General features: G+C 43.5%; 1 protein-coding gene across 1 annotated transcript in view; it reads left to right on the top strand.

Annotated features, from left to right (window-relative positions):
• LOC126484709 (cell cycle control protein 50A-like) overlaps positions 1-26586 on the top strand; it is a 238904-nt gene that overhangs the window by 205630 nt on the left and 6688 nt on the right. Inside the window, exon 6 of the mRNA XM_050108305.1 lies at positions 17293-17436. Coding sequence (XP_049964262.1) covers positions 17293-17436 — 144 coding nt within the window. The remainder of the gene's footprint in view (positions 1-17292; positions 17437-26586) is intronic.

A 26586-nucleotide genomic window follows, 5' to 3' on the forward strand; every position in this document is an offset into this window, starting at 1 on the left:
TCCCGCGCCCGGGTTCCCGGGTTCGATTCCCGGCGGGGTCAGGGATTTTCTCTGCCTCCTGATGACTGGGTGTTGTATGATGTCCTTAGGTTAGTTAGGTTTAAGTAGTTCTAAGATCTCGGGGACTGATGACCATAGATGTTACGTCCCATAATGCTCAGAGCCATTTGAACCATTTTCTTCCATCAGGTTGGTGCCGCCCTTTACATATATATCTCGATGACGCTGTTGGAGTCAGTCTGCTAGTGTATACCTATGATACTGCTGCTAGCATTCGGCTACCGTCACATCGTGGAACCTCCTCTGTGTGTCCAATAGCTTGTAATAGAAGCACAGCTGTCAGCTTACTGTAACCCTCGCTGTTGTGTTGGCAGAAGAGCCAACACCTTGTTGCTAGAGGAGGCCGAACGCACGCGTTTTAGCTCACCTAGGCTGGCGTGAGGAGCGAAAAACTATACTGACGGGAGGTCTGGAACATGACAAGAAATTAGAATTCAGAAGGCGGACCTAATTAGTGTGATACTTAACTTTAATCCATTAATGATGAACGTCGCTCTGGACGGTACATGATTCACATTGTTATCTGTTCAGAATAGTAACTGAATATGGCGCCTTGCTAGGTTGTAGCAAATAACGTAGCTGAAGGCTATGCTAAACTGTCGTCTCTGGAAATGAGAGCGTATGTAGTCAGTGAACCATCGCTGCCAAAGTCGGCTGTACAACTGGGGCCAGTGTTGGGAGTCTCTCTAGACTAGACCTGCGGTGTGGCGGCGCTCGGTCTGCAGCCACTGATAGTGGCGACACGCCGGTCCGACGTATACTAACGGACAGCGGCCGATTTAGAGGCCACCACATAGCAAGTGTGGTGTCTGGTGGTGACACCACATTCCTCCCCTGCAAATCGGCGCACGGTCGTGGTATAAGGCCTCCGCCCGCCGTGGGGAGGACCCCATGTTGACGTATGCGACGAGGTGCGCAGCCTTACAACAGGCGAGGCTGTGCCATCCGCACCCTGCCATTCGGACCACGGGGAACTAGGAAAAGCCTGAAAACCTCCTCCAGGGTGCACGCCAACATGCGGTGTATGCGCCCGTAGAGAAACGGGAGGGGACGAAGGGTCGACCTCCATCGGGCCGGGGCACCCGACGGGCGAAGTCGACATATGGTCCGGAGCGGGCAAGAGTTCCATGTCGGAGGACACTGGTCACGGGGAGCGGTCGGCGGCGCGTGACCCAGGGGGGCGCCCGGCGGGTGCAGCGACGCGTCCACTGCGGGCGTCGCCGGCGGGAGAACAGGCGGCGGCGGCGGCGCGTCGCCATGGTACAAAATGGAAGGTAGCGTAGGTAACATCTGGGCTGAGGCGAGCCAGTAGATGGGTCCCCGGGGCGCTGATCGGACGGCACCGTCGCTGAAAGCAGACGGCGATCGGCAGATCCCGTGAGTCGATAGAGGCGCAGCTGATTGAGATGCCGGCGCACCTCACCAGAGGCCCCCAAAACCAGATACATTGGGCGTCCGAGGCAGCGAAGAATGCGACTTTCGAGCCAATGCCGTGAACCTCGATAGTGGCGGTAATAGACAACTTCGCCTGGGGCAAAAGCAGGTGTCTGCCACTGCACAGGAACCTGATGCTGCGGATGTAGCAAAAACATCAAGGTTCGATGATGGTGACCGTGGAGCAACTCAGCCGGCGAGCGACCATCTCGGGGCTGAGAGCGATACGAGGACAAAAAGAGCAACAACGCGTCCTCCCGAGAATGCGACTGTTTCAACTTCAACATCTGTGACTTGAAAGTCCTGACCAATTGTTCAGCGGCACCGTTTCACTGTGACGAAAACGGCGCGGACGTCAGATGTTGAATACCATTGGCCTTGCAGAATGATTGAAATTCTGCGGACATGAATTATGGGCCATTGTCGGAAACAATTGTCTGTGGAAGACCATCAATGCAAAAGATAGCAGATAACGCTTGGATGGTGGCAGATGATGTCGTGGAAGACATCCGGACAACAAAAGGAAAATTACTGAATGACTCTATCACATTCAACCATCGAGCATTCCAGAATGGACCAGCAAAATCGATGTGTAAGCGTTGCCAAGGGGAAGTGGCTGTTGGCCATGCAAAGAATTTCCGCGGTGGTGCTGATTATTGTTCGGCACACACCATGCAAGAAGAGCACATATTCGTAATCTCGGCACTGATCCCGAACCAAGCACAGTGCTGACGAGCAAGTTGTTTCTTTCTCACTATACCCCAATGTCCTTGGTGGAGAAGCTTTAAGACAGAGGAATGTAACGAACGTGGGACGACGACTCTGGACTGATCATTATCAGAACGCAAAAGCAAAACACCACGTCGAACAAAAAGTCTCTCCTTCTGAGCAAAAAATCGGCGAACCAACGGGTCCCCGATCAGTGACTTTGACAAGGGCCATTGCGTAGCAACAAAACGCAGAACGGTAGCAAGGACAAGGTCGGCAGTTGTGGCTGTAGCTACACGACGAAAATCAATCGGAAACGATTCGACCACATCATCGGCTTCTGAATCAATGAACATGCAAGCAAGTTTGGAGCAATCGAATGCCCTATCCTCAGCAACAGGCAAACGGGACAACGCATCGGCGTTCCCGTGCTTAGCAGTGGACCGATACAAGATATCGTAGCGGTACTGCGAGAGGAAAATGGATCAGCGAATGAATTTCTGCGCTGTAGGTGGAGGTACAGGCTTGTTCGGATGAAAAAGCGATGTCAAATGTTTGTGGTCTGTGTAAAGTGACGACCATACAAGAAGTCATGAAATTTTGTAACACCAAATACGAGAGCCAATGCATCTTTCTCGATCTGTGAATAGTTTCTTTTCGCAGATGAGAGCAATTTGGACGCAAAGGCCATAGGGCGATCGTGCGAGCCCTCTTTGTGCGCAAGCACAGCACCGATCCCGAAATCCGATGCATCCACCATCAACAAAAGGGGCTTCCGGGGATCGAATGGCGTAAGGCAAGTATTGGAAAGCAACACCGATTTCAACCGGCGAAAGGCGATTTCGCATTCTGTCGTCGAGACGAACGGAACACCTTTATGGCGTAAGCGATGAAGCGGAGCTGAAATGGAAGAGGCTTGCGGCACATAGTATAATAATGAAGTTTTCCCAGCACACTCTGTAGCTGCTTCAATTCTGCGGCGAAGGCAAGTCTTGTATGGCACAGAGGTGCGTGGGACTGGGATGTAGGCCTTGGGCATTGAGTACATGTCCCAGGTATGGCAAGTCATGAGCAAAAAACACACATTTGTCCCGTAAGCAAAGACCATTTTGCCGCAAGAACTGATATAATGTTCTGAGTTTGGAGAAATGTTCTTCTTCCATCTTTCCGGAGATTACAATATCGTCCAGATAGTTTGCTGCAGTAGGGACCGACGCACAAACAGTTTGTACATAATGCTGAAACAATGCAGGGGCAGATGCACACCCGAATGGCAGTCGTTTGAATTGACACAAACCTGGATGCGTGTTAAGCACCAAAACGCGCTGGGATTCTTTGTCCACCGGTATTTGCAGGTACGTATCTGCTAGGTCGAACTTCGAAAAATATTTGCCTGGGCACAGTTTGTCAAAAACATCTTCCGGGCGGGGTAAAGGGAAGGTTGCAATCACCAGTTGTGGATTCACTGTTGCTTTGAAGTCCACACAAAGTCTCAAATTTCCGGAAGGTTTTGGCAAAATTACTAAGGGTGATGCCCAGAGAGAAGCCTGCACACGTTCAATTACACCTTGTGATTCCAAATCGTGTAATGTTTTTGCGACATCATCACGCAATGCGTGAGGAACATTGCGCGCTCTGAAAAATTTCGGTTGCGCGTTTACTTTCAGTTCCAAATGTGCTTTATAGTTCTTAGCGCAACCGAAGCCCGGCGCAAAAATGTCTGCAAATTCTTCACATAGACGAGAAACACTGTCTGAAGGCACAGTCTGGTTCACTGATAGGACTTCATTGACTATAGACAAGTTAAACAACTGAAACAAATCGAAACCAAACAAGTTCACTGCAGAAGAAGAATGAAGGATGTAAAATGACACAAGTTTTGTTTGTCCTTTGTATGTTGCAAGAAGGCTGCACTGTCCTAACACAGGGATCTCTTGACCTGAATAGCTAGTTAACTTAACCTTTGCGGCACGCAACGGAGGTGAGCCCAGCAGTTTGTAAGTGTCTTGATTGATTAGTGAAACTGCAGTTCCGGTATCGAGTTGGCATGGTATCACTTTGCCGTTAATGTCCAAGTCCACAAAAAGTTTATTGTCCTGCTGACAACAAGAGTGACTGTCTCGTGCAATGTGAACTGACACTGGGACATAATCACTTGCGACTTGACGGGACTTCCGGCGACGTCGATGCACACTATGTGTGGGACGGACACGGTCACTGTTAGAGAGAGTGGCACTGGGCGGAGTGGAATGAACTATATGAATTTCCATGGGCTAAGTTTCGCGAGCCTGAGTATCCATGGTTCGATTCCGATTCCGGCGCGAAGCAAAGGGCCCGGAAAGATTTTGAGTTGCCGATCAGAGCTTTTTCTGGCTAACACTTTGAACATGTCCTTTTTTATTACAGAAAAAGCAAGTAGCTTGGCGTGACGGGCAATTCTCACGCGAATGTCTAGTAGCACACCGCGGGCATGATTTTAGCACTGCATTTGCTTGCTTGCGCGGCACACGTGGCGGAGAGATTTGCGGCAGCGGCGCGGCCGGGCGCGAAAGCTGTTTACTGTTCCGTGCAGCTCGCCCGGCGGGCCGGTTAACCTGACACATGGCTGGTGAAGTTTCAAATAATTCCTAAGCAAAGTCAAGTGTGTCCTGCCGATCCAATATGTCCATCCCTGGTTGAAGGGAGGATTGACTAGTTTCAAAATCTGTTCCCTTATACGAACATCAGAAACGTTCTGTGCAATGCATCATGTACCATAATGTCTGAATATGGGAGTCCACATTGACACTCAAAAGCACAATCCCTAGAAAGGCCTTGAAAGATTGCAGCCCACTCCCGATTAGTCTGACCTGCCGTACGTTTTGTACGAAAGAAGGTATGCCGTTTCGCAACAACATTCATTGATTGTTTGAAATATGCATCTAATGCAGAAAAAATTTCGTCGTAGGACAGAGTTGCTACGTGGCGTCGGGGAAATAATTTGACTATCACACGGTAGGTTTGCACACCGACGGACGACAAAAGAAAAGGCTGCCGCTCGTTACATTGAATTCTGTAGGCGGCGAGATGGAATCCAAATTGGCGGGACCACTCCGTCCACCTTTCCAGTGCAGCATCAAAAGGTCAGAATGTCGGTGCAACTGCGTGTTGTGGCTACGTTAACGGTGGAGCGGCGGCTGCCGCATCGTTTTGCATTGCACGTTGACCCTGGACGAGCTGTCCAAGGGCATCCAGTAATGCCTGCGTGTGCTGATTCTGTAAGCGATAAAATTCGGACAGTACATCTGGAGATTGTGACGAAGCCATGACACAATGAAATCAGGGCAGTATAGATAAGAACACCGTTTTTACACTCGTCGCCAATGTTGTGTTGGCAGAAGAGCCAACACTGTGTTGCTAGAGGAGGCCGAAATGCACGCATTTTAGCTCACCTAGGCTGGCGTGAGGAGGGAGGAACTATACTGACGTGAGGTCTGGAACATGACAAGAAATTAGAATTCAGAAGGCGGACCTAATTAGTGTGATACTTAACTTTAATCGAATAATGATGAACGTCGCTCTGGACGGTGCATGATTCACTATTCAGAATAGTTACTGAATATATCGCCTTGCTAGATCGTAGCAAATGACGTAGCTGAAGGATATGCTAAACTGTCGTCTCTGCTAATGAGAGCGTATGTAGTCAGTGAACAATCGCTAGCAAACTCGGCTGTACAACTGGGGCGAGTGCTAGGGAGTCTCTCTAGACTAGACCTGCCGTGTGGCGGCACTCGGTCTGCAATCACTGATAGTGGCGACACACGGGTCCAACGTATACTAACGGACCGCGGTCGATGTAAAACCTACCACCTAGCAAGTGTGGTGTCTGGCGGTGACACCACACGCGCACCATAAGATTGACGATGAAACACAGTAACTGCTTCGCCATCCCACTACTACAGGCTTTCTGCAGATGCCTCACACCATGACAGTAACGCTATAATGCAGGAAATGCTTCTCCATCAGATGACTGCTGGAATACTGCAAGATTTTCTACCACCTTTCTGGACCCACTTCGGATGTTTATTACTGTTACAGTGTTGCTCGCATTAGGCTAGGGTCGCACCATGGAACCTTTACTGCATGTCCAGTACTCATTCTGCGACAGAGAGCTGATGGGTGTCTGTAAGTCTCACCCCGTCACACTGCTTCTGGGACACAGTAATCACTTTGTCATTGCATTACAATAGGCCCTCAGTAGACTCGTTAATATGACACTCACGCTGGCGCTTACTTATACCTCTCCATAACACATGTACTGGTCTACTGCAAGTCTCTTGCCAACATTGTTCGAGTATTTCTGCGAATACCTTCCTATGAGAGTGCTGCTGGAAATTAGCACTGGCCTCACCATGCAACCTTTTCTAGGTGTCCAATGATCTATCTCTGACGCACAGTTGCTAACTTAGTGTAACTCTCGTGCCATCTTATTGTTGCAGGGTCATCAAAATAGCTTAGCCTGTGCACTAATATATGCAGTCTGCAGACGCCTCACCATGCTGCCCCTCAAGATTGCCTGCCCATCATACATTCGCTGCCCAGTTCTATATGTCTCGATGACACTGTTGGCGTCATTCTGCTGATGTATATCTGTGATACTGCCACAGGCATTCGGTTACCGGCACATCACGGAACCTCTTCTGGGTGTCCAGTAGCTTGTAACCAAGTCATTACTGCTGGCATACTGTAACCCTCGTTCCCACAGATTGACGGTGGGATACAGAAATTCTTTCGCAATCACACTACTACAGTCTTTCTGCAAACACCTCACCATGTCACTTATGCTGAACCTCAGCAAATGTCTCTCCATGAGACTGTTGCTGGGATACTACAAGAGTTTCTATCACACTGCTGGAATCACTCATCATGTATATTACTATTATAGTTCTGTTGGCGTTAGGCTAGTGTCACACCATGGAGCCTCATTTGCATATTTAGTAATCTTCCTCCGACAGAGAGCTGAAGGGTATCTGTAATTCTCACCCCGTCGCATTGCTCCTGGGACACGGTACTCGGTTCGCCATTGCAATACAATACACATTCTACAGACGCGTTAATGACACACGTGCTCGCGGTGACTTGTGCCCCAACCCAACACGGCTGCCGGCCTATTACAGGTGTCTCGTCAACATTGTTGAAGTATTTCTGCGAGCGCTTTTCTTTGCGAATAGTTGTGCAATTTAGCACAGATCTCACCATGGAACCTCTTCTGGGTGTCGAACAATCTGTCTGCGAGGCACAGTTGCTAACTTACTGTAACTCTTGTCCCGTCTTCTTTTCGCTGAGAGATTAAAATGCCACCGCTTTTGTGCTACTATAGTCATTCTGCAAACGACTCACCATTAAACTAATGTTCCTTTCAGGAATTGCCTCTCCATCAGACGGGTGTTGCCCTATTGCATATGTTTCTATAACACTGCAGGAGAAATTCTGGAACGCCTTGTAGGTGTCCAGTAGCGTGTACCCGTCACAGGTCAACACACAGACTTCCCTGAATTTCATGTCTTTTCCGCAATCTTTCTGATGTTCTGCCACTACAAAAATGGTTCAAATGGCTCTGAGCACTATAGGACTTAACATCTGAGGTCATCAGTCTATTAGAACTTAGAACCACTTAAACCCAACTAACCTAAGGACATCACACACATCCATGCCCGAGGCAGAATTCGAACCTGCAACGTAGCGGTCAGGCGGTTCCAGACTGTAGCGCCTAGAACCGCTCGGCCACTGCGGCCCGCTCTTGTTCCCGAATGCGCCTTGCTATTGACCTGCCAGTCTCGCCGATGTATGCCTCTCCAAATTCGCATTCCACCTTCTACACGCCCGCAGTGTGTAAGGCATCCATTTTGTCCTCAGTGGAGCCTAGCACGTCCTTGTTCCTGCGACCACTATAGCCTGGGGCATGTTTCCAAAATGAAATTTTCACGCTGCAGCGGAGTGTGCGTTGAAATGAAACTTCCCGGCAGATTAACATTTTATTCCAGGAGTGCCAGTCTTGCAAGTTTCGCAGAAGACGTTCTACTAAGTTGGAAGGTTGAAACGAAATACTGGCGGAGGTAAACCTGTGAGTCGTGATTGGGTAGCTCAGATGATAGAGCACTTGCTTGCGAAAGGCAAGTTTCACCCTTAACTGAAATTATGAGACTTATAAAATCTCAATAAACAAAAGGTAACATGGTGTCGATGGAATTTCGGACAGGATTCTGAAAAGCTGCTCTAGCACAATAAGTAATGTCTACAGCGATGTATATAATACACCAACGGGACAGAGGATTTTTACAGACAGAAAATCAGAAAAATGACAGGAAATATTTAAATAATTACAGTAAAATTTCCTTACTGACATATTTTATCAACATATCGGTAAAAGAAATGTATCCAAGTATAATGTCACCTGTAAGTTTACTTAGCAAATCACAGTTTCGATTCTAGAGGTTTTGCTGGGCAGAGAATGATGTCTGTACGTTCATTCGTCGAATAGTATAATCCTTAAGTAATAAAATATCGCCAGTTGCTATTTTTTGTGATATTTTCAAGGCGTTGCATTCTACAGCTTATGTTACACTAGTAGAAAAACTAAAGTTTTATGGATTTGATGGTTTCAATCATTCTTAACAAACAGAAGACAAAACGTCGTGCTGATAACTTAGGCGATGTTAGGAGAGTAGACAATTTTAGTGATTGTCGGGGGAAAAAATCACAAACGACGTCCCACAGGGATCCACTCCTACACCTTACATATGGGAATGACCAACCACTTAACATTCAATAAACAGAATTAGTTATTTTTGCAGACTATACTTGTGTTATAAAAAGTCCCATTAGCGAGAAACCAACACAAGAGATTTTTAACGAAGTGTTTCAGAGAATTACTAACTGGTTCCCTGAATGTGGATTATTCCCTAGTTTTGAGGAAACCCGCTATATTCAGCTCTGTACAGCAAATACAATCATATCAACGATTGATGCAACACCTGAATTGAAGTCCGTAAATAGGGTACAATGATCCAAATTTTTAGGAGTACATATCGATGAAAACTCGAACTGGTAGATGCATACAACTAAGCTTCTCAAAAAATTAAGTTCAGCTACTCTTCGTATAACTGCTAGTCTCTGAAACAACTGAATCAGCCTCATGATATCTTTTGCGTATCTCCAGTCTTACGAAATGAAAGTCACAGGTAATTCATCAGTTACAAAGAAATTTTTATTTGTACAAAAATGATAACTAAGGAGAACATGTCATAATCACCCGTGGTCATCATGTATGTGTCTCATCAACGAGTTAGGCATTTTAACTGGACCATAATACTATGCATATTATACAATGAAATTCGCCATAAATAATTCATCAAAAAATTAGAAGAATATTGAAGTCTATACCTACAACACTAGAGGAAAAAATCACCCTCCTTATCTAATATCGAAACTGTCAGTGGCTCACACAGGATTTCAATGTGAAGCAATTAAAATTTTTGTTGATTTGCTCAAAACCATAAAAATGGTTGATAGGTAGCAAATAACTTTTAATTGTAATTAATATCATTTTTCCGGAATATTGTTTCTGTTCTATGAACGAATTTTTTAAATAACTAGTAGACTGTTAAAAAAGAAAAGAAAACTGGTTAGAATGTGTAGTAGTAGCATGAGTAGCACACGGTATGAATATCCTGTGACTGACTCGTTCCTAATCAGTTCAATAAAAGAATCAGTCCGATAGTCTACGGACCATGTAATTGACTAGGTAACTAAATAGCTGTCATTCTGAATCGTTGTTCACCACAAATGTTGCATAACTCCAAAAACAGGTCGATCCGAACTGACGGCCTTGATTCGTTGTAATATATACTGGACAACAGAAACACGATATCTAGTTTTGCAGCAACACACTAATATTGGCCAATGTTACGGCTTCCACCCAGCGAGCAACGCGGTCTGTTACTGAGAGTATGTAGCAATAACCTTCTGACTCGGGTAGAAGTTCTACGAGGTCATGGTGGTTTGATGTATGCTATTTTTGGATATGTGTGCTGTCCTACTTTACTTTGCTGACAGCCTATGCTAGCTTGTCTGCATAAATTGCAGTGTGCTTTCACTTTCGGTCGGACGAAACGTTTTGTTATTAATTTTTAGTTGATCGTACCACTGAGCATCGAAAACGGTTTTGTGACACTTTTGTCGGACTACTGGACGTAATCCAGCGTCTTGTTGTAACTATTTCATTTGTGGATCTTGCTGCTGTGCTGCTGCGAGATCTTCATAACTGATGTTGACCGTTACTGCATTAATGCGCAAGGGGCAATCAGGAGCTACAGTGTTGTCTGTGTCACTAAGATGTCGAACATCTTTAGTGAGGTGGCGAACTAGCATGATAAAAGGATGGAGTGCGCTAGTGGCTGATGATTACTAAAAGTTGGTTTTCTTACAAATGCTTGAGTGCTTCGCAAAGTGCCAACAGCTCTCTGTCTTAATCTGATCACTTACGTTGTGACTCCATAAGGTTTTGATAGAAAAGTTGCTATAAGGCGACTATTTGCTGTGCAGCCAATTCTAAAGAAGCTTTGCAAGTGTCAGTGGTAATCGATATTACGCTGGTAGACGTTAGATGCACCTATATGATTGCTTAGTGTAAACTACAGTTTATTCAGTGAAACATATGTTGGTTTTTTCTGGTCCATGGAAGTATTTTTTTGCTGTCAGCATTATTTCTACTCATAAGTGTTTGAATTTCGGCAACCTGAGGTACATTATCATCGTAGAAACTGATGATGCCGAGGAATCCTCTCATGTTGCTAAAGTTTGTTGGCCTAGGCATCTGACAGATAATATCTGTGTACTGCTGAGTGATTCTAATATCTGTCTACATCAAAAGTGACTGAGAAAGATGAATTCTTGTTCACAAAGTTGACATTTTATGTCTTTCACGACTATATCAAATTGCCAAAGGTGTCCTTCAAGCTTGTGTGGGAGATGTCGACAATACTAGGATGCCATTCAGGAAAGAAAAGCTAAATGAGATTTAGGGATGGCTTTATCCACAAAACTTGGCCAAGTCTGAGCAGCATTTTTCAATTTAAAGTGCATGGAAAGGAAATAGTATAGTCCAAGCATCATAATTACCGCAGTTTTTGGATTGTCTTCGGGGGATATCTGGAGCTGAAAATATGCATTCTCGCAGTCTAACGTGCTGAATGTGAAGGTACCTGCTAATATTTGCGCAAAGTTTTGTATATTAGGTATCAAGAATAGGTAGGATCCTGTACGTGAATTAAGAGCGGTGGTGCATACTCAACGGGATGCCCAAACGGATTACTACCCTTGACTGCAGTAGTTGACGAACAGTAGCATTAATGGCTCATGACTTGTCCGAAGCTAGCCGGCGAGTCTTTGAAGGAACAGGTACCATATGGACTTCATCACGTTTAAGGCCTCTCTTTTCCCTAGGAACAGTTGTAACATTGGGAGCACTGACAACACTGGGTGTGGTAGCAAGCATACTATTTTTGCATTATTGTACTGAACTTGCGAGTTACTTGTGTACTGTGCTGCGATGAGTCCGCAGCTCGTGCTCGTGCGGTAGCGTTCTCGCTTCCCGCGCCCGGGTTCCCGGGTTCGATTCCCGGCGGGGTCAGGGATTTTCTCTGCCTCGTGATGACTGGGTGTTGTGTGATGTCCTTAGGCTAGTTAGGTTTAAGTAGTTCTAAGTTCTAGGGGACTGATGACCATAGATGTTAAGTCCCATAGTGCTCAGAGCCATTTGTGCTGCGATTAACTGTGTTTCTAATCCTCACGTTTGATTTCACCTGACGTTCTTCTCCTGTTGTCACTCGCACGCGTCACTCGCTGTAGTTACAGCTTCACCAGTCTTGTGAGCCACAAATGATTTTCGGGTTTGAGCTCTTTCATTCCCAATCATCCTGTTTGCTTTTTAACAGCTTCCAGTTCCTTTGACTTGTAAAACAAATTTGAATTTAAGTGCTGGTTTTCCTCATGTATGTTTTCTTATGTCTTCATACATCTTTTTCATAGCTTCTAAATCTGATTTCAAAGAACTGTAAATATCGTTCAATCGTTCAGTTGTTCTTTGATGTCATTGCTTTGGAATCTGCAGATCGTGTGTATGGGTTGTCTGCCAATGATGCCTGTCACTATATCTCCGTTGCATGTGTGTCGAACTGTGACGTTTGCTATCTCATGAGAGGAGTGAAACTGGCTTAAAAAAATCTGCACCCAATATCGACTCGTTCAAGTCTGCAATTATAAAATGCCAGATGAAAGTTTAGCACAAGCAGAGGTCCATTGTACATGTGACTGTTCCACATAGTTTAATGTGCGTGTCATTTTTAGCGTGCAGCTAGAGTACGGCGTCCTAAATCTCCGCATAAGTTCCTGTTCTTGGAAGGATGCTCGCCTTTGAGCCGGTGTCAATTAGAAAATAGTGGTCTGGCGTCTTGTACAGGATGTGCAATCTACAGCTGTCGTGTGTAGCTTGTACCAAACTTGTTTTGCCAAGTCGTTTGTACCACTGTTGCAATTTTGATGTGCCACATCCCGCAGAACCTATTTAAATGCCATGCCGTGCGTTTGGGTGACTATATGGCTCGGAACGTGTGCGTTCTCAATTTCCAATTGATGTGCCACATCCCGCAGAACCTATTTAAATGTCGTGCCGTGCGTTTGGGTGACTGTATGGCTCGGAACGTGTGTGTTCTCAATTTCCAAAGGATGTATGAAATCAACACAACGATACCTGTTCTTGTATTTAGAATTTATAGCATCGGCAACTGGGAGTGTGTCCGGTGTAAACAACTGGCGTCTGCCATTACCGTTAGCTGCATGTATACTGGTGTTTATTTGTGATGTCAGTGTCTTGTATTTCTATGAGTGCTCGGTGCCTTTCATCAAATAGTTACCGTAGAAAGGAATTTAGAATTGATGATGATGATGATGATGATGATATTTGGTTTGTAGGGCGCTCAACCACGTGGTTATCAGCGCCCGTACAAATTCTCAATCTTTTCATTGTCTAGTCTCACGACTTTTCCGAATTATGATGAAATGGCGAGGACAACACAAATATCCAGTTCCCGGGCGGAGAAAATCCCCGACCTGGCCGGAAATCGAAACCGGGACCCCGTGATCCAGAGGCAGCAGACTACGACCTGTAGATAAATTCGGAACTGGTGCTGTGATTTATTGGCACTCCTTCCATAATGGTGTAGTCGTTGTTACAGAAATGCAAAAATTCTCTCTGCTATTTGTAACATGAATTACCCACCTGTTTTCATTCACAATTGCCAGGACAGTTGGGCTACGGAGGGTGCATCAGCTGTTGTTGTAGGCGAACTGAACAGGAGCAGAAATGATTAGTAAACGAATTATCACAGTGAATAGAAGATATACGTAACTTGTGTTTCTCCAACCTTAGGAAGACATATTACAAATAATGCAGGAAGAAATAGAGTCCAGCTGTCGCAATGTCAGCTAGGGTGAGACTTGCCGTATTCAGCATGCACGTTGGTATTGTAGTCGAGAGGCTCCAAATGCGAGTGAGTTAAATGGCTGCCGCCGGTCGCGCTATATCACGGCGGGAGAGGGCGCTCATGGTATGGAGCCACTGGGGGCGTAGTTGAGGGGCACATACCATTGAGTCCATCAGACTCTCCGAGACGACTATCGGTGTCTATGGGAAACTTGCAATTGGTATAAATGGCTCTGAGCGCTATGGGACTTAACATCTAAGGTCATCAGAAGACTTAGAAAATGGTTCAAATGGCTCTGAGCACTATGGGACTCAACTGCTGAGGTCATTAGTCCCCTAGAACTTAGAACTAGTTAAACCTAACTAACCTAAGGACATCACAAACATCCATGCCCGAGGCAGGATTCGAACCTGCGACCGTAGCGGTCTTGCGGTTCCAGACTGCAGCGCCTTTAACCGCACGGCCACTTCGGCCGGCAGATGACTTAGAACTTCTTAAACCTAACTAACCTAAGGACACCACACACATACATACCCGAGACAGGATTCGAACCTGCGATCGTAGCAGCAGCGCGGTTCCGGACACAAGCGCCTAGAACCGCTGTATTATTTGGTTTAGCCACGAAGGCTTCTTTCATTTGGACGGGTTCGTCAGTAAGCAAACCTGGCGCATTAGGGAGACTGAGAACCCAATTTTCACGATCGAGAAGTCTCTTCACCCTCAACAGGTGAGTGTGTGGTGTGCAGTGTCCAGTCACGGGATAATCACTGCGATATTCCTTGGTGGCAAGGTGACTACCGAATGGTATGTAAAGGTTTTGGAAGATGATTTCATCCCCATTATCGAAAGTGACCCTGATTTCGACAAGATGTGGTTCATGCAAGACGGAGCTCAGCCTCATCCAAGCAAGAGAGTGTTTTATGTCGTGGAGGAGCACTTTGGGGACCGCATAGTGGCTCTGGGCTAGAGGTCACTGGCGTGGGCCTCGATTGGCCGCCGTATTCTCCGTAACTAAACACAAGCGACTCCTTTTGTGGGTCTATATTAAAGACAAGATGTACAGCGATAACTCCAAAATCACTGTTGAGCTAAAAAAAAGCCATTCAGGAGGTCATCGACAGCATCGATGTTCCGACACTTCAGCAAGTCATGCAGAATTTCGCTATTCGTCTGCGCCACATCATCGCCAGTGATGGCAGGCATATCTAACATGTCATAACTTGAGTCCGAATATGTGTAGTGACGTTTACGTGTTGAATGACGTGTGTGCCCGCCGTAGTTTGTAACTAATTTACTTTTTCTTTTTGATATATTTCAATAATTGTCTCCCTGTACATACATACCTAGTACACACACACATACATACACACCACTCCTTCCACTAACAGACTGATAATACCTTATGCCTCTGAATGTGTTCTGTCAGCCGATCTCTTCTTTTAATAAAGTTGTGCCCTTTTTTTCAGTTCGATTCTCGCTCCTCTTCATTACTTACTCGATCGATCCATCTCACCTTCAGCATTATTGTCTAACAGCAAATTTCAAAAGCAGTTTTTCTCTTCTTGTCTAATGTTCTTACCGTCCACGTTCACTTCGTACAAAATACCTTAAGAAACGACATTAAAACATTTAAATTTATATTTCATGTTAGCAAATTACTCTTTTTCAGAAAAAATAGAGCCAATCTGCATTTTATAGTGTCTCTACTTCGTCCACAGTCAGATACTCTGCTGCACATGTACCAAAACTCCTCGACTATTCTTAGTGCTTCGTTTCCTCGTCTGGTTTTATCAGTATCAGATGATTTTATACGAATACATTCTACTGCTGTTGGTTCGCTTTTGTTCAACTTTTCGTTATAACCTCGTTTCAACAGAGTGTCTATTCTAGTCAGTCGCTCTTTCACCTCCTTTGCCGTCTCTGATAGTATTACAATGTCGTCTCAAATCTCAAAGTGTTTATTTCTTCTCTCCGAACTTTAATTTCCTCGCTAACACTCTCGTTGCTTCCGTGGATTACTTCCTCATTTTACAGATTTTCGCTGCTGTATACAAATACGAGGTGCATTCAAGTTCTAAGGCTTCCGATTTTTTTTTTCTAATTAACTACTCACCCGAAATCGATGAAACCGGCGTTACTTCTCGACGTAATCGCCCTGCAGACGCACACATTTTTCACAACGCTGACGCCATGATTCCATGGCAGCGGCGAAGGTTTCTTTAGGAGTCTGTTTTGACCACTGGGAAATCGCTGAGGCAATAGCAGCACGGCTGGTGAATGTGTGGCCACGGAGAGTATCTTTCATTGTTGGAAAAAGACAAAAGTCACTAGGAGCCAGGTCAGGTGAGTAGGGAGCATGAGGAATCACTTCAAAGTTGTTATCATGAAGAAACTGTTGCGTAACGTTAGCTCGATGTGCGGGTGCGTTGTCTTCGTGAAACAGCACACGAGCAGCCCTTCCCGGACGTTTTTGTTGCAGTGCAGGAAGGAATTTGTTCTTGAAAACATTTTCGTAGGATGCACCTGTTACCGTAGTGTCCTTTGTAACGCAATGGGTAAGGATTGCGCCCTCGCTATCCCAGAACATGGACACCATCATTTTTAGCACTGGCGGTTACCCGAAATTTTTTTGGTGGCGGTGAATCTGTGTGCTTCCATTGAGCTGACAGGCGCTTTGTTTCTGGATTGAAAAATGGCACCCACGTCTCATCCATTGTCACAACCGACGAAAAGAAAGTCCCATTCATGCTGTCGTTGCGCGTCAACATTGCTTGGCAACATGCCGCACGGGCAGCCATGTTGTCGTCCGTCAGCATTCGTGGCACCCACCTGGATGACACTTTTCGCATTTTCAGGTCGTCATGCAGGATTGTGTGCACAGAACCCACAGAAATGCCAACTCTGGAGGCGATCTGTTCAACAGTCATTCGGCGATCCCCCAAAACAGTTCTCTCCACTTTCTCGATCATGTCGTCAGACCGGCTTGTGCGAGCCCGAGGTTGTTTCGGTTTGTTGTCACACGATGTTCTGCCTTCATTAAACTGTCGCACCCACGAACGCACTTTCGACACATCCATAACTCCATCACCACATGTCTCCTTTCAACTGTCGATGAATTTCAATTGGTTTCACATCACGCAAATTCAGAAAACGAATGATAGCACGCTGTTGAAGTAAGAAAAACATCGCCATTTTAAGTATTTAAAACAGTTCTCATTCTCGGCGCTGGCGGTAAAATTCCAACTGTCGTACAGTGCTGCCATCTCTGGGACGTATTGACAATGAATGCGGCCTCATTTTAAAACAATGCGCATGTTTCTATCTCTTTCCAGTCTGGAGAAAAAAAATCGGAGGCCTTAGAACTTGAATGCACCTCGTAGTATAGTGTTGTATTTACTGGTGAAGGGGGCTGGTATCCAACAATTGCAACCAGGAAGATGGTGGAGTTGCTGTGTTGCAGAGACGGGAGTCAGTAGTGGACGTTCCAGGATATCCAGCTGAGCATTCTTTGCCTAACCCAGAGACCGCAGCGCCGAGTAACGGGAGCCCGCCGCCACCACTGTTGCAGAACGAGGACCTCATAGTGTGGATGCGCACCTCCGCCCTGCCCAAGTTCCGCAAACTGTACCGCCGTGTCGACCACAGCCGGGAGCCGTTCGCGGACGGTCTGCCCGCCGGCAACTACACGCTCCACGTCGAATACAACTACCCGGTGAGTTAGCGCAGCGAACTGCAGCTGCACCCCAGCCTGCTACTCAACTATGTGCGCTGTATGGCTTCGAGCCAGCATTTCGTTAGCCTGTTGATGGGAAGGTAATCAGTGTGACACTTATTAAGTAAAAGATATTTCTAGAAGCTGCTTTTATGCTGGCCACTTTACTGCTTTATACAGATTAGGAAGTTGATGAATTTTAATAACATTTGTTAACTATAAACAATGATAGTTAGAACAAAGTAAGTATAAAATAAATTGATGAGGTGCAAACGCTAAAATATTGTAATTAAAGCACGATAATTTTTATATCCGGAGATAAAATATTCCCCCATTCTAATCTCTGGTCGGAAGTTACTCAACAGGATGTCATCATCAAGAGAAACAAAAGCGGTGCTCTACGGATCGGAGCGTGGAACGTTAGATCCCTTAATCGGGCATGTAGGTTAGAAAATGAAAAAAGCGAAATGGAAGGGCTCAAGTTGTGTGTAGAGAAAGTTAGTGAAATTCAGTGGCAAGAGGAACGGGACTTCTGGTCAAGTGAATACAGGGTTATAAGTAAAAAATAAAATAGAGGTACTGCAGGAATAGGTTTAATAATGAATAAGAAAATAACATCGCTGGTAAACTACTACGGACAGCATAGTGACCGGATTATTGTAGCCAAGATAGACTCGAAGCCCACACCCATCACAGTAGTACACATTTCCATGACAAGTATAGATTTCAGTGTTAGGAAGTCTCTTCTAAAGTTATTTTTTTGCAGTGCAGTCATGTCCGTGTGAAACGTGGACGATAAACGGTTTAGACAAGAAGAGAATGGAGCTTTTGAAATGTGGTACTACGGAAAAATGCTGAAGATTAGTTGAGTAGGTCACGTAACTAATGAGGACGTACTGGATTGAATTTGGAGAAACGAAAACTGTGGCACAACCTGACAAAAAGAGGGGATCATTTGACAGGACACGTTCTGAGACATCCAGGGATCACCACGTTAGTATTCGAGGGAAGTGAGGGGTAGCGGGCGTAAAAATAATAGAGTGAGGCCAGGAGATGAATGCAGTAAGCAGTTTGACGAGGATGTAGTTTGGGGTAGTTATCGGGCGATGAAGAGGCTTGCAGAGGATAGAGCAGCATGGAGAGCTGGACTGATGACCACAACAACAATCATTGTTTTTATTTTCTGAGAATGATTTATTTTAAAAAAAACATAAACGGGCTATTTAGTCTTCATACAGTTATTTAATAAGTTATTTTGAAGCAGTAAAAATTTTTTTTCAGCCCTATATTAAAAAAAAGGAAACATTAATAAAGCCAATGTAGTGATGAAATTCTCTGTTCGTTTTGCTAGTTGTACGTTATTACTGTGAGAAAAGTAAAATATAGCACGACGGTCAGTTATAGAACTGCTATTTTGGGTATAATTAGGTCCAACTGCATGGCATATGAAATGACATTAGAAGACACATGCATACACTTGTGGCAGCATTTTGAGGTGGTGAGCATACCCCTTCCGCATACACACACACACACACACACACACACACACACACACACACACACACACACACACACACACGCACACACACACACACACACATTCCAGTCTTGCATTACAAAAAATATAGCGTATGACATTTCTCTTTATGCCCTTGAAAACTTGCTATACTTATATAGCTCTACTAAGTTCAGATGTACCGATAAACAAAAAGACAGAGAGAGAGAATGGTAATTAGCTGAACTGTACCTGTAGGAAGTACGATGAAAGCTAATTTCCGTGGAATTTTCGAAAGCAGTCTTGAGCACAGCGATCGGTATAAATGCTAAACATCATATAAAAACAGTCTCGACCTTGTTTCCAGATTTTTTATTTGATAGCAACCAGTTTCGGCCCTTTCCTCAGACGACGTTCAGGCTTTTGATTGCTATTATGGCTGCTGATGGAGGCAAGCCTCATCAAGATCCTTAAAAGTTAGCAGTGACAACCTTAATTGTAAATATCGTGCTCCGTCTGCCGCCACCAGCATCCATAATGGCGATAAAAAGCCTGAAGATGGTCTGAGGAAAGAGCCATAACTGGTTGGCAACAAATACAGAATCTGAAAACGCGGTCAAGACTGTTTTTATCTGATTTTTAATTTCTGTGACTTAACAATGTACTATTCTCATGCTGCGAAATCTAGTTCATTCCCGAGGTTTTTGGTGAATGTGTGAATTATTTTGATGTACGAATTCTGACCACGTTATCTACCGATATACAGCAGAACAAAAGCCAACAGTCTCCGCATGCGTGCAAGAGAGTACTGATTTTTTGTAGCATCGATTCAAAAGTGGGAGATGAGTACACGGCAAAATCTGGGAAACTTACAACAGCCTCATACAAAAATTTTTAGACTGAAATGATGATGCCGTACGTATACGGGGAGAATTCTGTTAACTGACTCGTATGGAAGACAAAAATCCACAATTATACGAGGAGATATTTCAAGATGAATCAGGTTTGCCGTTATGTAGTATTAATGTGATTCCCCCCAAATTCAGTCCGCTAGAGCAGGCCTGCGACCTCTGACTTTATCATCTGGTAAAGAATTTGTTCCAAGTTCCTTTAAACTGCTCTTGTCTCTTCGAGAGAGTAAAGCATATCACTTCCCGAGAAGAATGATCAAAATGCAATCCGCTGTACGTCGCCAGCTATCCTCGCCAATATTTGACGAAATAATGCTTTGCGCATGGTCTGATCCCAACCTGTACAATGAGAGCGAACCTCCTATGAGTGTAAACCAGTTTTTTTTCCTATAGAAACTTTAAAATAACCATGGAATTTAAGAAAGCGGCGTTTATAAAGTGTGCAAGATATTGAGAAAATTACCGCCTCCCCTGTTTTCACGATGAATATCACAACAGCACGAGTAAATCATCAACTGTATAACAATAAAAGAATCGAATTTTATAAACAAAGTACTCCTGTCAGCCCTATAATCCCTTCCTGAAAATTTATTTCCTATCCCAAATTGACCTCTTATGAAAATATTAATAAATACTATATATTAAACGTTATTTCGGTTTATTTTCAGTGCAAGTTACGTAAAAATTAAAAAAAATCCCGCAAAAGGGCTCCAGCCCTTGATCCTCGGATTACCATTATGAAGCCTTTCGACACCCCAGTGGCTGCCAAAAATCTCTGCACATTCCATAAATTTGGACGAAATCGCTGATGACGAATACGCGCTGTTTCATTGCTAAAGTTTGGCGTAGTGAGTTTATACATTTCTCCAATTACGTTTCTCAGAGCGCATGATCCACTGAGGTGGACGGTCTTCCCTATGATGTAGAGTAGTAAAAAATTTTTAGTGAGGAGTTATTTGGCTGGCACCATAAAAAACTTTCTTCTTAGCCGCTGTGCTTTTTGCAAGGTATTGCTTCGGGAGTCGGATCATATTCCGAGGATATGGTTGCTTTTAACATTAATTGCTTCTGTAACTCCGTGAATATGAAAACAGGAACAGTTACAGGCCAATCCATGAAGATCAAAAGCAACTCCTGTAGAAGTGTATATGTTTTAGTATTTCCGAATCTGGTAGTGCTAGAGAGCAACCCTCCTTTGGAGGCCGATTTTGCCATTTGTTTAGACCTTCTGCTACTTGGAGGGTAAGGATTAAGCAAGTCGATTTAATAGAGCCGGAAGGAAAGGTGGCATTGACTTTTATCTGACAGCTTCATTAGTTACGTATTGGGAGTTGTTTATAGATATAAACACAGGAGCCCTGTATTATTGCACGCATGTAGGGCTGTAGATGACCAATTGGGCTAACGTTTTCCTAAGAAAGGTATGTCTGGTAACTTTTGGTTCCTATTCCACAGATGAAACATTATTGTCTCCCTTGTTTATCTTCTGAACTAATAATAACGGCTCCTGCGTATGCTCTACATGACGCACGCTAAAAACACTGCACAGATTGTATTCGTGGATTCAGTAGTAATGCACTCGATCAATAATATATTTTCTACGGTCTGTCCATTTTACCGCGCTCATAACTGGTTCAACAAGTTCATCTTTTCATTTTATACCGATGTCGAAACCTTGACCCTCGTACAACTCCACAAGAAAATGTCTAACAAATCGTGGGAGTTTGACGGCCAGTAAAGTGTTCCACCTCAACCTGCCCCCACCTGCTGAATGCAGGTTTTCTGTGAAGGGAACTGCAAAATGTGGTACTACGCCATCGTGTTGAAACAGTCTGTCCCTACGCATGTTCAGAGGCATGTACTTCTATATCGCAACCAGTGGTTCTCGCAGGAAAACTATGTGCGCCACAACGGTTAGGTACGGTCGTTCCTACCGTGGAGGAATCACATCTGAAGAACTCTTATATCTGTGCCATTGTAGACGTTGTACTATCGGCAATCTTAGTTCCACGGCTTCGCCAAAGGAGACACTTTCACCGGTATTAATGTTCTAGTATTAATATATCTTACAGGTGAATTACATAACAAGTAAAGTGAAATTAGTGTTCGAATTTTGTGTAGGGACGAGTGCACCAAGGTATTTTTGGCGGCGTAATTGTACGGCAGTCGTCGTTCTGAATTACTCTACAGACATGGGAATGACGAAGTGTCCCAAGCCTTTTACAACGAACTGCAAACAAATTACCGGGGATGTAGGCTGAATGGGTGTACGAAACGTGGCGTCTTAATTTAGAAACCCAAGCAGCAAAGGTGATTCTTTTGTTCACCCTACAAACGGTTAACTTGCTTGATGTGTGACGCTGTTAGTGTACGAAATTGTCATATATGTCTTGCGAGGAGAGGTCACAAGAAGCAGCACAACTTTTTGAAACGATCTGTGCGATGATTTACGTTAGATTCCTAGGTATCACAGTCTGCAGCCATTCACCGTGGTGTACCCTCATTGTCGAGTAAACGATGAAAAACATTTCAGTAAAATTTTGGGAGAAATGGCAATTCTTCACAGTGAGGCACTGTGACGTAGTGATAAAGGTACATCCGTATATGTAGAAGGTTATACGACCGAATCTCATCAGGAGCTACTATTCTTTTATATTTTTAAATTTTTATTGAAATGACTTTGATCATTAATTTTATTCAGTTAACTGGTTTAAATGAAATCTTTTTCATTTATTATCCTTTGTCACGTAATTTCAATCAAAATATTCATTATTTCTTTTGCTCTTATTATGTTTTCCAGTCATTCTGTTTTTCTCTGGAATCTTTCAGCATGTGATTTTAATTACTTTTATATATTAACTTCGACTCCATATCATCCGTTTTATCATCCTATATTTTCATTCATGTCACTGCCTGATAGAAATGGAAATACTAATGATGACGCTGCTGCTAAAGCAGATTGTCAGAACGTCTCTGTAGCTCTACTTGTAGATGCATTTTCTTAAATTTCGTTTTATTTATAATCCCTTCATTCGTTGAAATTTCATCTGCGTTATTTTATTCATAGTGCAACAGGAATTTATGCTGTAAGTTTTCAACAACTATAATAAAAAGGAATGTACATGTCGACGTCGCAAGCCAAAGAAGAAGAGACGCAGAAAGTGAGGATTTTCAACGGGTATTCAGCACGAAAAGGAATATGACAGTCTAGTAGTCATGGGAGATTGGAATGCGGTTGTAGGGAAATATTGTAGAAGAAAGGATTACGGGGTAATGTGGGCTTGGTACCAGGGATCAGAGAGGAGAAACATTACTTGAGTTCTACAATAAATTTCAGATAGTAGTAGCGAACACTCTGCTCGAGAATCGCAAGAGAAGGAGGTGTACTGGGAAAAGTCCGGGAGATACAGGAAGATTTGAGTTACATTCCAGCGTGTCAGGCAAAGATTCCGAAATGAGACACTAGATTGTAAGGCGCACCAAGGAGCAGATGTAGACTAAGATCACAATTTAGTAGTGATGAAGAGTAGGCTGTAGTTTAAGAGAGCGTTCAGGAAGAATCAATGCCCAAAGAAGTGGGTTTCCGAGGTACTAAGGAATGAATAGTATCACTTGAAGTTCTGTAGTAGATACTGCGATAAGGAATAGCTCATTAGGAAGTTCAGTTGAGGAGTACTGGACATCTCTAAAACTGGCAGACACAGAACCTGGAAATAAAAACATAGGTACAAAGAATTTAACTGCGAAGAACCCACGGGAATAGAAGAAATGCATTAGTCGATCAATCAAGGAAGGAAGTACAAACATTGTTGAGGGAAATATAGAATTACAAGTCACTCAGGAATGAAATAAATAGAAAGGCGAATTGGCTCCATGAAATATGTGAAGAATTCGGAGAAGAAATGATTGTCGAAAGGACTGACTGTGCAAATAGAAAATTTAAACCAACCTTCAGTGAAGTTAAAAACAAGACTGGAATTGCACTGCTAAATGCAGGGGAGAGAGCGGATAGATGGATTGAGTACATTGAAGGCCTCTATAAAGGGGAAGTTTAGTCTGATGACGTAATAGACGAAGACACAGAAGTCGATATGGAAGAGATAGCGGATCCAGTATTAGAATTACAATTTAAAAGATCTTTGGAAGGCTTAAGACCGAAGAGTGCAGAAAGGATTGATAAGAGTCCATCGGAATTTCTAAAATCATTGTGGGAAGTGGCAAAAAGTCGACTACTCACATTCGTTTGTAGAATGTGTGAATCTCACATATGCCATCTGACTTTCCGAAAACCGTCATCCACACAATTCCGAAGATTACAAGAGCCGACAAGGGCGCGAATTATCGTACAATCAGCTTAACAGCTCATGCGTGCTAGTTTATGACAGGAATAATACACAGGAGAGTGGAAAAGAAAATCGAGGTTGTGGTAGAAGACGCTCAGTTTGGCTTTAGGAAAGGTAAAGGTACCAGAGAGCAAATTCTGAAGTTGCGGTTGAAAATGGAAGCAAGGCTGCAGAAAAATCAAGACACATTCATAGGAAACATAGAACTAGTAAAAGCCTTGACGGTATCAAATGGTGCAAAATGTTCGATCTTCTGAGAAAAATATGGTTAAGATGTATGGAAAGGCGTGTAATACACAGTATGTGTCAAGAGCCAAGAGGAAAAATAAGAGTGGAAGACCAAGTACGAAATGAGCGGATTAAAAAGAGGGTAAGACAGGGATGTAGTCTTTCTCCACTGCTGTTCAATCAATACATCGAAAAAGCAATGACGGAAATAAAACAAAGATTCAAGAGTGAATTCAAATCCAAGGTGAAAGGATGTCAGTGATAATTTTCGCTGATGGCATTGCTAGCTTCAGTGAATGTGCAGAAGAATTACAGGATCTTCTGAATAGAATGAACAGTCTAATGAGTGCAGAATATGGACTGAGAGTAAATCGAAGAAAGAGGAAGGTAATGAGAAGTAGCTGAAATGAGAAAAGGTGACGAGCGCTGGAAAAAGGGTTATTCCTTGTCAAGAGAAGAAATATCTGTCATATACGTTTGGAACACATCATTGTATGGTAGTGAAATACTGACTTCGGGAAAACCTGAAAAGAAGATCATCGAAGCATTTGAGTTGTGGTGCTATAGAAGAATGCTGAAGATTAGGTGGACTGGTAGGATAAAGAATGAGGGCATTCTACAGAGAATCGGAGAGGAAAGGAATATACTGAAACCACTGACCAGAAGAAGGGACAGCACAGTGGAACAATGTTGATATCAGGAAATACCTTCGATGATACTAGATGGAGCTGTAGAGGGTAAGGCCGGCCGAAGTGGCCGTGCGGTTAAAGGCGCTGCAGTCTGGAACCGCAAGACCGCTACGGTCGCAGGTTCGAATCCTGCCTCGGGCATGGATGTTTCTGATGTCCTTAGGTTAGTTAGGTTTAACTAGTTCTAAGTTCTAGGGGACTAATGACCTCAGCAGTTGAGTCCCATTGTGCTCAGAGCCATTTGAACCATTTTTTTTTGTAGAGGGTAAAAGCTGTAGAAGAAAACAGATTGTAATCCCTCCAACAAATAATTACCGACGTGGGTGCAGATGCTACTCTGAGATGAAAATCAAACCAGTCAGAAGACTGATGAAAATAAAAAAGATACAAACCTACAGGCTGTAAAATCAGTTAAACATTTAGGGACTACAATCACGAATAACTTAAATTAGAACGATTACATAGCTAATGTTGTGAAGAAAGCAAACCAAAGACTGCGATTTATTAGAAGAACTGACAGAACGCTTAGAGGTATATAAATTTTCAGTAACATGCAGATTCACTTGAAAAAAAAAAAAAAAAAACAATTGCTCCTAACAACGAATGTTAACACCAAGATATAGTGACAAGTCAGTTATTTGCATCATTAGACCAGATATCTCTGTGGATAGCACTATTAATGACAAATTATTCAAACCGTTTTCAACAATTCAGCTAGTAAATCATAAAGTGAAAGTGCAGCATTTAAAGCTTAAAATATAAGTGCAATACTATCTTATCTCGCATTAAATCACAAATATACAGGAACTTGCAATTTGTAAGCATTGCTAGTTATTGTGCAGTCGTTTTTCTTTTTGTACAAACCATACAGAAAAATTTAAAAGAGTACATTGGTGTATTACATTAAATGAGACACAGTGACACATGAATCTGACTGCGGTTAACAGTGTTTTGTGCATTAGTACTTTATTGTAAAGTCATCAGATGATCAAAAGCAATTGCAAAATGATTTATACAAGATATCTGTATGGTGCGAAAATAGGCAATCGATTCAAAATAAAGAAAAGTGTGAAGTCATCCACATGAGTGCTACAAGGAATCCGCTAAATTTCGGTTGCCCGATAAATCACACAAGCTTAAAGGCTGTAAATGCAGCTAAACATTTAGAGGCTGCAGTTACGAGTAACTTAAATTAGAACGATCACATAGATAATGTTGTGAGGGAAGCAAACCAAAGACCGCGATTTATTGTCAGAATTGGCAGAACACTGAAAATGCAACAGGTTTGCTAAAGAGACTGCTTACACTACAATTATTGAGGATCGATGGAGGACGTCGAGGAAGTTCAAAGAAGTGTGTGCTACGGAAATGATATACTAAATGAGGTGTCAATCATTAAAACAAAGGCGTTTTTCTTACAGCAGGATCTTATCATTAAATTCCAATCAAAAACTTTCTCCTATGAATGGGATAATATTTTGTTG

This window comes from Schistocerca serialis, chromosome 6 (assembly GCF_023864345.2).
Source record: "Schistocerca serialis cubense isolate TAMUIC-IGC-003099 chromosome 6, iqSchSeri2.2, whole genome shotgun sequence".
Classification (NCBI taxonomy): Eukaryota; Metazoa; Arthropoda; class Insecta; order Orthoptera; family Acrididae; genus Schistocerca; species Schistocerca serialis.